The following is a 14,067-nucleotide window of genomic DNA, read 5'->3' on the forward strand; positions in this document are numbered from 1 at the left end:
ATTTATTTCATAAAAATACTCTTCTTCTAAAATATAATTATATAAAGAATTGTACAAATAATTGTATATATATAATTTATTTAAATAAATATTTACAACACATTCATGACTTCATGACTATCGCATCTCGGCAGAGTTTTACTATAATCACGTCAAAATAAAGAGACAACTTTCGATTATTCTCTTTTATCCTTTATTAAAAAATAAGTAAAGGATACATCCATGACCATTTTAGAGTCATCTAGTCATAGTTAGATCCATTTCATCTGTCCTAAGTACAATTTAGTATAAAAAGTACATTACAACCAGCAATTTAGTCATAAAAAAATATTATAAAAATAAATTTATAAACTGACTTAATTTGATATAATACATTAGATTATAAAATTATTTTTATTATAAAATATATCTATCATATCATATGAAATTATTTTTATAAAAAAAATTTATAACCGTAACACTTCTCATAAATAATTATAAGTTAATTATAAGATATAATATATCAATTTAATAAATTTTAAATATCTTTTGGCGATGGATTATTTTTCCAACTTTAAAAACGTGTCAAAAGGATAGATTAATTAATACCTTGTGCCAAATGGACAAGTACTTTGGGTTGGGCTAAATGTGAGCTGAGTGCTCGTGCTAAATTACCCTTCTGCGCCCATTAATCAGCCCAATACATGAAGGTTTTGCAGCAAATGTGGTATAAAGGCGGGGGTAAATTAGCCCAGCCGAAACTTTGCTTGCCGTCCCCTCCGATTCATTTTCAAATAGTTTCACCATGGCCGGGGCAGCACCCAGTGCAGTACAGTTGTAGATCTGGCGCTAGATCTCTCGCTCTCAGTGTCGTTGCACTATGAACCGGACTTTCTCGGCTAGGATCCCGAAGAAACCCTCTCTGGCACTGGCAGCGGTGAAGAACGAAGAGAGCAATCGAAGGAAGAAGAAGCGGAGTCCCTCGCGAAATCCATTGCAGGATCTCAATGCCATTTCCAGCTGCAGCAGTAGCAATTGCAGTGAAGCTTCTTCCGTGTCTATGGAAGGTCATAGATGCTGTCTCAGGTTCTCTCTCTCTCACCACCCTTCGTCCTCAAGTTCTTCTTCTAATTCAAAGTCGAAAACCCCTTTTCGAAGGCCCAAAACTCTTTCTAAAACTCCTAAATCAGCCCCAAATGTAAGGGTCTCAAAGTTGTCCAAATCCAAGCCCTCAAAAGAGAACACTCTGTCAAAATCATTTACCCAAGAAAATTCAGAACGACCCATACCAAAAAGAGGGCAGAAATTGAATAATAACCCTCCTTGTCCGTATCAGCAGCAATCTGGAAAAAAAGCCGGTTCTAGAACCGCCCAAAAGTCAAAAGCTTCTTCGGTTCTGAACAATGGTGGCGATCCTGTGAACAAGTCTGAAGGAGAAGAACTGGCGAGGGTGGTCGGTGACGTAGGTGAGGTCACTGAGCTCAAACAATTGGGTGCTCATGCAACTTGTACTCCTTTGACTAAGATAGCAAGTGGGCCGGGTTTGGATTGTGAAATTGGTAAGGTGGTGGAGGAGAACTCAAAAAGGAGCAATAGCAAGACACCTCCTGTTCTGGCCTCTGTGTCGCCTGAGATACAGTGCGGATCATCCGTGGTCTCGACCACGATAACTCCCGGTTGTTATGGTGCTGGTCACATTGTTTCTGGGGTCACCGACAAAAGGAAATGTAGGCCCAGAGGGATTCTGACTGTAGGAGAAAATGATTCTGGGTTTGGTAGCGTTAAGCCTTTTGATAGTTTTGATGATTTGGAAGACGTTGTTGGGATTGGTAATGATTCAACTGTGATCCCTGAACCAGCCGAGGCTTCAATGCATTGGGTTTTATCTCCATGTAACGAGGAGGACGAGGATCAAAAGGAGAATTCTGAAAATGGGTCGTGTAGATTGCAGAGGTTAGGAGGGTCTGCCATAGTCCATTCCCCTTTCTCACCTGCCGCTGTTCATGAGTTTTCTTCAGATCTATGTAGCGATCGTAATACTGCTACTTCTACTGATAGTAACAGAAGAAGAAGCACTTTAATTTCTCCAAATCGACTTCCTGAATTTGATGGATTAGCCGTCATGTCTTCTCCCCATGCAACAGCTAGTTTGGGGGCTATCACCTTAAAAGAAGGTAGAGAAAATCGTTGTGATCTTGAATCTGAGAATTCTCCATTCTCCATGAGCTCTTTGTGTAGTGGAAATGTTATGCAAACCCCACAATCAGACTCAAGCTCAGGTAGACTTTGCCTATCATGGTTGAATGAAGAGAGTTACAAGAAACGTCACTTTGAATCTGAACTCAATTCGGCAGCTGAAGTTCTTCGAATTACAACATTGTCTCCCAAGAGCCAAATATCTATTGGGGATCCTGTTGACTCAAGTTTCAAGTTTGATTATCTAACTACTTCTTCCAACTCCATCAATTTTACCCAATTTCCAAAAAATTTGGACGATCAAGCTTCTTGGATTTCTAGTTCTACTTTGGATAAAGTGTCACAATCCCAGATGAGAATATCGTGGAGGGAAGGATTAGCTAGCCAGATTTATGAGATCGATGATTCCGACTGTTGCCGATGCTTGTCAGATGAGGAGGCAGATGCCAATAACTGCAGTAATGACAGGTTAAAACCCCATCATAATCCTGTGGCCTGTGTTGATGTAGCAAGTGATCAGATCTTAACTAACAACTCTAGGACTGCTGAATTTGTGGATAACGATTCCAGAACTTACGGGAAATGTAAAGGACAGTTTTGTCCTCAGATATCATGTTCTTGTGCAGAATCCATAAGCACTGATGGAGGTGGCCTTGTTGCTTCGAGGGATTCAGATTGGACTCTATGCTAGAAGAACCGCTTGTTTGAAGAATAATCTATTACCTTCTCTTAAATACTTCTAATCCTTTTATAAGTCTGACTAACCTGAGTTCAAAGATCATCTTTCTTGTTGGTAACTTGGAAACTTAAGGACCACTTTATTATTCTATTCTTTAGTGTTCTGATTATTGCATTTTACTTTAGTTTTCTTCAGTCAAATCTGTACTCTTCAATATAGTATTGGAATGCATTGTATATTTGTCAGATCATAGTGAATAAAAAGGTCCCTGGAAGCTTTAGGAATTGCATTATCTATTTGCTGGTATCTTGAGGAAAATTTGACAAATAAGGGACAGAAATCACAGAGCTCCAACTCAAAATGGCACTCCTCCCCTGATGGCGAAATTCGTGTTCAAGACCATCGATTTATTCGTCTGAGTTCCCTCTCGATGGGATAAATTATTGTATTGTGGGATAGAAAGTGAAATTGAGGAAGATTTGATGAAGACAGAATTTGGTAAAAAGTGGTCCAGAAAGAGAAAATTCTGAAGTGATCCCTAGTAGGATAGTGCTGGATGACGTGGTAGGGAGGAGTGTTATAACCGGATGAGTCATTTACTTATAGGAGAGGTGCACGCGTAGGTGTTGCTTTTGTATATGTCCCGTTAACTTGGGTTTTTACCTACTCTTTTGGTCTATAAAAATTTATTTACCGATAAAAGACTTATAGGGGAGGTGGGTGGTATGATGTATGTTTTTCTTCGAGAAATATAGAAGATTGGATAGCACTGAATGACTTTGTGTGCTTAAAACTCGAGATTCTCCAAACCTTGTATGTCTCCAAATGAAGAAATTTATGAGCTCACGTCTCAAGCTTATCTAGAGTCTTAAAGAGTTTTTGCCATGTCATCGAGAATCTTTAAATCGATAAACCTCTCGTGGGTCATACATCAACCATATAGTATACGTATTAACATAATATTTTTTTAAAAGTAAGAAGACTAATCAACATAAATTTAACATACACACACATCCTGAATACATATGCATGTATTAGGTAAGCAAGAAAGCTTAGCAATACACGATTTCTATTAAAAATTCGACCCACCCCATGCTAGCCAGCATCCGCGTTCAACATGTGGAATAGGGGTGCTTTGATCATTTCAACAAGTGGAATGATTAAAATATCCTGTATTTGGAAGACAAAGGCACTCTTAATAAATACTCTTTATTTTATAGACAACTTCCTTAAAAAAAAAAAATCTCACACTGACAATTTAAGAAAAAATCGATTCATTATCAATTTATCATAAAGCGTTGTTGCATATGCAAAAAGAATAAATAATTCATTGATTATTTATTACTTCATTGCGAGATTACCACAACCTCATGGAATGATTTCTTCACTCGGGTGTGACTAATTTGGATGATGCCTAGAAGTGTGATGGATCTTCTAGCTTCTTGAATAGGTTTTCAAGATAACACATATTGTAACAATATGGAAGATGGTTCCAATATACTTAAGATGGTACATTTGGAAGAAAAAGAATGACTAAAGCTTCAAAGATCGAAAGTGATGAATGGAAGAGCTTAGAAAATTACTTTTCAATACTTTATTAGTCGGTTGTAATTGATTTGTATGGAATAAGATTCCATTAATTTCTTGTATCATTGAACAGGTGATGCTCGTGTATATATGGACTTCTATCTATTCTTATGATTCCTGTATTTTTACAGTAAAAACTGTTTCAGCTGAAATAAAGAAATATCTTGTCGTTAAACATAAATAGTTAAAATACCGTATATTTTACAGTAAATAGACACCGTTTCACTTAAAATAGAGAAATATATTGTCCTTCAACACAAATGTAGTGGTGAAGAATTAGCAAACTAGGTCGACTGTGTTTGGTACAGACCAACAGCGGACAAGAATGGCCGCTATTCTGTACAGGCCACAGTGTACAACAACCACAAGTATGTCAGGTTCAGTCAACTTGTGGATTAATACCAAAAAATGAAAGAAACACGTAATAATATGTCTGATATTCATATTATCATTCAGAAAGATATTGTATAAAGGAGAAAAACGTGATGATTGGTCATATACAGAGCAGGTGAAAGTTCGGAGAAGATAGACTTCAGGTTCAAGATCTGGGTCAGCAATGCCAATCAGCATGCCTAGTTTGGCCGAATGTACCCACTTGGCTCCGGTCCTCTCCACCCCCTTTAGCACACAGCATTGAAGGACAGGGCTAAGTAGATTCTTCTCTGACCTGGCAAATGGATGACATAAGGAGCCAGACCCAATCAACTTCGAAGAAGATAAGCTTGCTTTATATAATATATATATATATATATATATTTATATATATAGCTTCCGGATGTAATTTAACTTAAACTCTTAGACTTTATTTGGCGTGTCCAACTTCTATATGTCACTATGACTTCACGATTAGGATGGCGATGACAGAAACAATGATGATTATTAATTTGATTTATCTTAAACAAAGCCTTCTAAATTGCCTAACGTTTTTCTTTTTTTTTTCATGGAAGAAATGCCTATGTCAGGCCACATTTTCCTTGACGAATTACTGGAAGTTAATGACATTGGCATCTCCAACAGTTACAGTGTATACCAACTTTCCAAGATTTGATTGCCACCAGAATTTGAAGAGAATTTGGTGGGCAAATGACTAGAAATAATGATATTACTACAACAACGATATATAATCCATTTTACAGCTAACTGGGAAATTTCTTTTATTTAAATTTAAAATTTTATATATTTGTTCACCACTTAAAAATAGATATATATACAAGAACTAAGGCTCTGTTTGGATAGTAAAAGTATTTTATATCATCTCATTTCATTATTACATAATGATTAATAGTATTTTATTTAATTTTTAACTTTCATCTCAACTCATCTCATCTCAAATAGTCAATATCCAAATAGTACCTAATATTCTTCGTTTCAAAGTCAAACAACAAAATGATGCGTGGAAGACTTCGATGCTCCTTAGAATTAAGAAATCGTGTGGGGGTATATATCAAGCACCAGCTAACCCAATAAGCCTAAAGTTCTAACATTTCATGAACTCCTTCGTTGTCTTCCTTCTAATTTTATTCCAATAAAGAAAGAACAGGTCATAGATGGAGGGTCTGATCCCTATGGTTTACAAGGCAATCAAGAGAAACAGAGTTCGCCGAAAATACCGCTGTCTCTCCTCTGGGGATGCTCAAAGTTACAACATAGCCGACTTCTACATCAATGATCAGAGTCATGTATATACGCTTCCTTCAACCCAGAAGATTGGTGGCGGTTTGCATATTGAGAGAAATGGTCACCGGCGACACAGTTCTGTCGGAGACTATGGAGTTGGATTCTCGCCGCCTGAAGGTAAGAGAATGGAATCTGCACCTGCTCCAAAGGGACTTGTGCGGTTTAGGAGCCATAGATTGTTCTCATGTGTTACTGGTGGCATCTAGAAAGGCATCCTCAGTCATTGTACCAAATCATGTTGAACTGATCTGTCATTTTTCCTTTTGGTTACTGTTATATAGATTTGTTCGATTCAATTCCCTGCAATTAGGGGGAGGTTGAGACAGCTAGAACAAGTTAGTCTTGCTGCAAGTAGTGCATATAATAATATGCACCTTTATCATGTCCGAGTCCAGCTCAAGGTTCAATGTCCAGCCAACCTGAGCCAATATTGAGTCCAACCAAGTACTGTTCCGAGCCTAACAAGGTTGTCTGTGAGCTATATTCGATGTAAATAAGTCGTGTGAAGGTGTCGTCTTTCAAGCCGAGTGGCCAGCCTTGGTTCTCTCGGACTCGGATTCGCGTACTTAAAACTTTGGGATCCAAGCACAAGCAGATCTAGATGTGTAATTTAGTTTGGAAATTGATCAGTTGTGTATTGCTGCAGATGGCTGTGGTCTGTATGATATGCTTTACACGTGCGTGTAGGTCTTAAAAGTTTTATTATCTGACAATATGAATCAATTGTTTTCGATGCATAAGCTGTTGGTTTGAACGGCAAAACGATGCCAGATCTGCAGGCCCAAATCCTCTGTACTACTCAGCCAAGCACTATAAAACAAACGTAAAAAAAATATTGCATCACGTAATTTACCAAAGGAAAACACTAATCCACAGAAAGGGATTACCGAAATTTTTTACCGAAAACTGTTTTGAATTTTTTTTTGAATTTTTTTTTTTTTACTTAGTGATTAAGTAAGTGTTTTTAAATGAATATGTGATTTTTTTTATTTTAAAAAATATTTAAATAGTTTTCAAAAATGTTAAAAGAAAAATTGAAAAAAAAAAGAAAGAAAAATGCACTGATCGGTAGAAGATTTCTGTAGAAATCTTCTGTATATGTAGCAACGTCCTTTACCAAATGGGTCTAAGACCTCTTCAAAGTTCCACATGGCACTGGTATTGATTTTTCTATATATATTTTTAAAATTACATTTTTTAAAGATTAATTTTACATATAAAGAAAAACTCTTACGTTGGATTATATATTTTTGAACCAAATAATAATAAAATATTATTATTTTTATTATTATTTTCTTAAAATTATTATTTTTATATATTTTACAATTAGTACAATGTGCTCAAAAATACCAATTCTATATATCTAAACATTACCAAATTTATATATCAAAATGATCACTTTTATCAATAAATATTGATATATACTAAAAAAATACTTTGTATCATCAACTTAATATAAATTTAACATATCAAAATTATCTTAATACAAATTTTACAAAATTGATTTTAATGGGTAGAAGAGAAAAAAAATAATAAAATAATATTTGAATAATGAATTATGCTTCTTCAAACTTGAAGAAACACTAGTCATAGCTATGCAAAATTTTGAATATGCATAATCCAATGTAAATCAATTTAGAGGGATATTATGCAATATGAAGATGAATATGAAGATGCATAAGTCATTGCCAATGACCTTAAAAAGCTATGACATGTCAAATTCAACTCGATCTTCCAACTTCTAACCTGAGATCGACTCAAGTGAATGGGAAGTGTCACGTTTAACTCTTTCTGTGACGCCCTCAAATTCTGTTTGAGATTGGACAGACATTTGAAGCGTCGAGACATGCAACACAAGATTACCTGCCCCCGTTCATGACATATAAGATGCAATGTTCCTAACATGCATCTAACAATATGCAATATTCGCAGCGGATAAATTTTTTTTTCTTTAGCAATACTATGCACCAAATTAAAAATATCACAAATGTTTAAAACATACTTCATACATAAAAACCCATTGAACAACTAAGATCACAACACTAGCCCAAAATGGTTATGATCCAAAAAGTACTAGAGATGCAACTCAATCGTACAAATAGTAATTTACGTTAATTACTATATTAACATTGATGTCGCACCGTCGCTTAGTCAACTGTGTCTAGTTGATCAGCTTCTGATTCTCTTTCATGTCCTGTGACAAGATCTACCATTCGGGGGGAATGGTAGTTGGGACTACCAAAGTAAGATTTGATTACAAATCTCAGTAAGTTAACAAAAAACTTCCACACAAGCTAATGATGCATGGATGACAGTAAAAGCATAAATGCATAATCAAATTCATAAATAAGTAAAGCATAACTTGGCATACAACATAGCATAATTGACATAACTAAAATTGAAACATGAACTGAACTTAACTTGACATGAACTTGATCTGAAACTTGACTTATCATGAACTTGTTCTGAAACTTGACTTAACATGAAAAATATATACTCCACAGTTGTTGTGGCCCCATGTATTCTACGTGTAAATACATACTCCACAGTTGTTGTGGCCCCATGTATTTTACACAAACTTGACTTAACATGAAAAATACATACTCCACAGTTGTTGTGGCCCCATGTATTCTACACAAACTTGACTTAACATGAAAAATACATACTCCACAGTTGTTGTGGCCCCATGTATTCTACGTGTCACAATTGCTGTGTCTCACGTAGTGTATGCGTCACAATTGCTGTGACCCCATACATAAGTAATCAAGATGAAACGTAAATGGAATACAAAATGACTGAACCCCTGACGTAATATAATGTGACTTAAACATAACTTGAAATACATGACCAACTTGAGATAGAAACATTTCGTAACATGACATAACATATAATAGACAACATATTTAACATGACATACTTGTAATGTACAGTAATACATGACAGAATATATTATGTAACAGATAAAAATTGATGACAGAATAAATTCTGTATAATAGACAATTACGTGATAACTTGGCATGGCATGACATATATGATAACATACATACATACACTGTAGTTCCTTTACTTAGCACACATACACAGTAGACTGCTAATAAGTTAAAAGCTAACTTATCTCGATGTCCGCATTTCTTATAAAACTTCAAGTGCGACCACGAGGAACTGTAATTAGTGATTCTAAAAGTTAGAACTAAATCACTAATAATTTGAAATATGGAAAATACTAACTTAAAGAGTAAAATTTTCATTTTACTCTCTACATGTAGGAAAATGACCGTTTTACCCATAACTTAAGGATTTTCCATACTAACTCCAAAAGTTTCCAAAATTTACGTTTCTCATGTAAATTTTGTCCTAAACTTAAATATCAATTCAGAAAAATTTAAAACAAAACACAACTATGGAAAACACACTAAGGCCAAAACATCCATAGGTCATTTCCCTTGATTTTTGTTGCAATTCCTTCCGACTTCAAAACTCATGCTTAAACCAAAATTTTGCAACAAACATCTTCCAATCCTAAGTTCAAAACCATACTTAAAACATCCATTTAGAAAAAGCTAATAATCAACACCAAACTTTTTTGTAAAAAGAGCCAAGCACTTGAATCACAAGTTTTGACTTTAAATCAAAACATCTCCAAGAATTTCAAAAAATCAAATCTTACTTCTAACATATTCATAATATCATCCTAACATCAACCATGCTTTAGATCATCAAACTAAAGTCACCAAAATCACAAAATAACATTTGGAGTTTTTGGTTTTACACTTAGTCCAAAAACAGAAACTTTTTCCTCAACTAGTTTTGATAAATCTCTTGATCTATGACTTATAAATATATGATCTTCAAACCAAACCATCACATAGTTTAAAAAGATGTCCTAAAATATATATAAGCTTCTAATTCAAGATCACAGGGTTAGAAATTAATCAAAACATAAATTTAGCCAATAATATCCACACTTTGGCTTATCTGAATATCTCTTTGCATAAAATTTCATATCTTTAAAACTAACATCAAATATCTTCAAAATAATAATATAACATGTATATAAGATGCTTAGGATCCTCCAATAAAATTATCAAAGTCATTGGAATAGGTTTAGACCATCAAAGAGTTAAACTTTCTCAAAACAGAAACTGTTTTTCCTCTTCCAGTTTCTAAGTTTCTAAATCTAAGAAAATATTTCATCAAAACCTTTAATCATGCAAAACTCCTCAACCAATAATCATATACACATGTTAACAATACTCCATAAAAATTTTGGACCAATATCTATCTATTAGTTTGGTCAAAAACTCCAAACTATAACATATTCTCCAGTTTATCTCTCAGAATGACTTTTCTATAGTTTACATAATATTTGACTGACCAAATGATCTTCAAATGGGGAAAATAAGATATCCATGTAAACTAGACTCAAAAAGGAACAACTTATATGAAGGAGATTTCATGATAAAACACTTACAAAAGCTTCGAAATGGGTGTGCAAAAGACCTCCTAAAAGCTGTCCGAGAGAGAGTGTTTGATATTCTTTCAATGGAAAGTGTAAATGAAGATAATTTCATGGGGAGAGGTGGCTGGAGATACTTATGGATGAGATATGGAAGAGATGAGGCTGGAGTTGAGAGTTGAGTGTAGTTTTCTCCTACCCAAAATATTTATAAAAGATTATCTCATAATATTCTATCCAATAGTATCTACAAAAAATCAACTTAAGATATTTTTATCTAATAATATCTATAAAAATCAATTCAAAATATTTTTACCCAATAATATTCATGAAAATTACCTCAAGATATTTCTTTTTATCCAATAATATCTACAGTTTTGAACAGACGTTTTGTCCGAAAATATGAAAAAATGTTATTGCGCCATAAGACTTTAAATAACCCTCCGAGTCTAATGGCACAAACCATAATACATTTTGACACTTCTAACTAGCTCCAATAATCAAAAACACACTTCTGATACCATAGTAAATAATAACACTAACTATGTAGTTAGACAAAAACATATACGATTAATGGATTCGTGAAAACTTATGGGGTTTTCATGAGATTCCTAAAGTTAATAGAAATTTCACAATTGAATTTCTAGCGGGCTGTTACAATCTCCCCTCCTAAAAAAAAGATTTCGTCCTCGAAATCGAAGTAAGTAAGAAATAACAAGTTAAGGAATATGTGTTGCTTACCAACTTGGTGTCTATCCCGTATATATTTGCCTTTGAGATTATGTCATTCCTTAACTCTCTTATTCTAATCAACAATTATGTTATACTTCTTTCTACAAGGTTGGCCAAGTTGTATCGACACACTCTCCAAACCTAAAACTTCAAGTAAATAATCTTCCGAAACTCTTTTTTAGAAAAACATAGGCGATATACTTTAAGTGTTCTTGTAAATACCAAAGTTAGTAGAGAATTCATCAAAATTAAGCCGTTATCCTCTCTCTCTCTCTCTGTTTTTTTTTTTAAATCGGTGGCCCTCTGTTTTAGATCAGACAACTTTGATGCGCATGATTTTTATAGGTCTTCTGTATTTGTCAGGCGCCGCATAGCTATGACACTACTTTGTTCTTCTGTAATTGTTGGGCACCACAGCTATGATACTACATTGCTCTTGTCTCTTGTAGAGAAATGATTCACGAGAGATGATTCGTCATAATTTTCTCTATAAAAAAATTATTCAATTCATCTTCTTTCTCATCTCATCTTCTTAACTTTTCTGAAATTAGTCTGCATTCTTACTCTGCAATCTCTTTCTGCTTACTCACTTTGCAATGGCTCAGCAATCTTCTCATTACCAAAACATGAGGTATTCTGCACCTCGTTCACCAGTTGTTTATGCTTCTTCTGTAGGTGCTATAATGCAATCCAATAATAATCTGACTAATAAGTCAGATAATGAACTTATCTACGAGCTTGTGAGTCTCGGTACTCGATACTCATCAGCCATCGTCGCATATTCTCAGCGATTGCAATCCAGGACTGATGGGGTTGACAAACTCCACGAGAAAATTTCTATCCTTCAGAGGCTTCTTATGGAATCCAACATGAAGATAGAAGCAGTAAAGCGAGAGAACAGAGATTTAAAATCTTTGCTTAACTCTTCTTTTCGAGTGGCTACTCCTTTAGATAGGAAAGGCATGCAGATTTTTGAAGAGCAAGAGCGTTTAAATATTGAGGTAAAGAGCCTCAAATTTCTGTAATTTTGCTTTATGATAATAAAATAATACTTCACAAATATTCATATTTGTGTTTCTATCTTCTGGTAGATGTTTTATGTGCTCCATTTTATTTCTTTCAGGGATTTTCATATATATGACATGATCCAATGACTCATATAAATATGCATTTAATCATGCATATCCAAACTCTCAGTAATCTTCAAGTTAATAAAAATCTCAAGGAGTTCTACTGGTCTAGGACTAACTCACTCCTTTATAATCGCAATAATCAGTCCTCTTCCTAGGTGGTACTTCGATAACTGACCAGTTAATAACTTAAACTTGAGACTTTCTCTCTTATGATTCTCATAACTCTTCTATCCATCATGAGCTATCACTTATTCTAACTCTAAATGATTTGTTCCTAATGTTCACATAAATCCTCAAGACCAAGATTTTACTTCCTATATCATAGTCTCCAAAAGAAAATCGATCTATGTATCCATAAAGATAATGCTTTGCCAGAAATCATTTACTGGTAACGTGGTAATACTATTATCATAAATGAATCATACTAAGGCTAAAGCTTCTCCTAATCAAATTACTCTTCCAAACACAATTTCCATCGTATTCTCAGAATCAAAACAATTTTTTTCAAATATGTGGAATACCATTTATCAATTCTACATATCTTTTCCCATATTACTAAAAGGTATTCTATATCTATACTGGTATGAACAATAACGCTTCTAATGAAAATTGTTACTCTTACCACTAGGGTAACAATTCAGCTTCCAAGCTAAATTCCCAAGCACTACCACAATTAATAGAAACAATGACTCGTTTGAATCAAACAATGTACAATTTACCAACCCCAATGACTTGAACTACTCCAAAATAACAATAATGCAATACTACCATCAATTGCAATCAGATCAACATTAACTATGTTTACCTCAACTAATCTTTCATCCATCGGAAAATTATGATCCTCTTGATTGTTATCTCCCTTAGGATTCCGAGGTATTCTATCACGAGTCATGTGTCCCTTATTGAAACACACGAGTATATGTATTAAAACCACATACTACCTTTCATACTTTAAGAAATTCAAGCCTACTGACGACTAAAATTTCAAGCCTAATGTTTGGTGCATTTCCTAAGAACATGTGGATTTACTGCCCAGAGACGTATTGCTCTGATACAACCCTGTGACGCCCCCAAATTCCGTTTGGGATTGGACGGACATTTGAAGCATCGAGACATGCAACACAAGGTTACCTGCCCCCGTTCATGACATATAAGATGCAATGTTCCTAACATGCATCTAACAATATGCAATATTCACGGCGGATAAATTTTTTTTTCTTTAGCAATACTATGCACCAAATTGAAAATATCCCAAATGTTTAAAACATACTTCATACATAAAAACTCATTGAACAACTAAGATCACAACACTAGTCCAAAATGGTTATGATCCAAAAAGTACTAGAGATGCAACTCAATCGTACAAGTAGTAATTTATGTTAATTACTATATTAACATTGATGTCGCACCGTCGCTTAGTCAACTGTGTCTAGTTGATCAGTTTCTGATTCTCCTTCATGTCTTGTGACAAGATCTACCATTCGGGGGAAATGGTAGTTGAGACTACCAAAGTGAGATTTGATTACAAATCTCAATAAGTTAACAAAAAACTTCCACACAAGCTAATGATGCATGGATGACAGTAAAAACATAAATGCATAATCAAATTCATAAATAATTAAAGCATA

The 14,067-nt window shown here is 34.4% G+C and overlaps 2 protein-coding genes across 2 annotated transcripts; both read left to right on the forward strand.

Moving 5' to 3' along the window:
• The first annotated feature begins 859 nt into the window (after window positions 1-859).
• LOC122301880 lies at window positions 860-2,866 on the forward strand. Its single transcript, XM_043113242.1, has one exon. It carries the CDS (start codon window positions 860-862, stop codon window positions 2,864-2,866), a length of 2,007 nt encoding a protein of 668 aa, XP_042969176.1.
• Window positions 2,867-5,893: 3,027 nt separating this feature from the next.
• Window positions 5,894-6,855, forward strand: LOC122300807. Its single transcript, XM_043111704.1, has one exon. The coding sequence runs from the start codon at window positions 5,989-5,991 to the stop codon at window positions 6,322-6,324; it is 336 nt and encodes a 111-aa protein (XP_042967638.1). The 5' UTR covers window positions 5,894-5,988; the 3' UTR covers window positions 6,325-6,855.
• The last annotated feature ends 7,212 nt before the right edge of the window (window positions 6,856-14,067 follow it).

This window comes from Carya illinoinensis, chromosome 2 (assembly GCF_018687715.1).
Source record: "Carya illinoinensis cultivar Pawnee chromosome 2, C.illinoinensisPawnee_v1, whole genome shotgun sequence".
Lineage (NCBI taxonomy): Eukaryota > Viridiplantae > Streptophyta > Magnoliopsida > Fagales > Juglandaceae > Carya > Carya illinoinensis.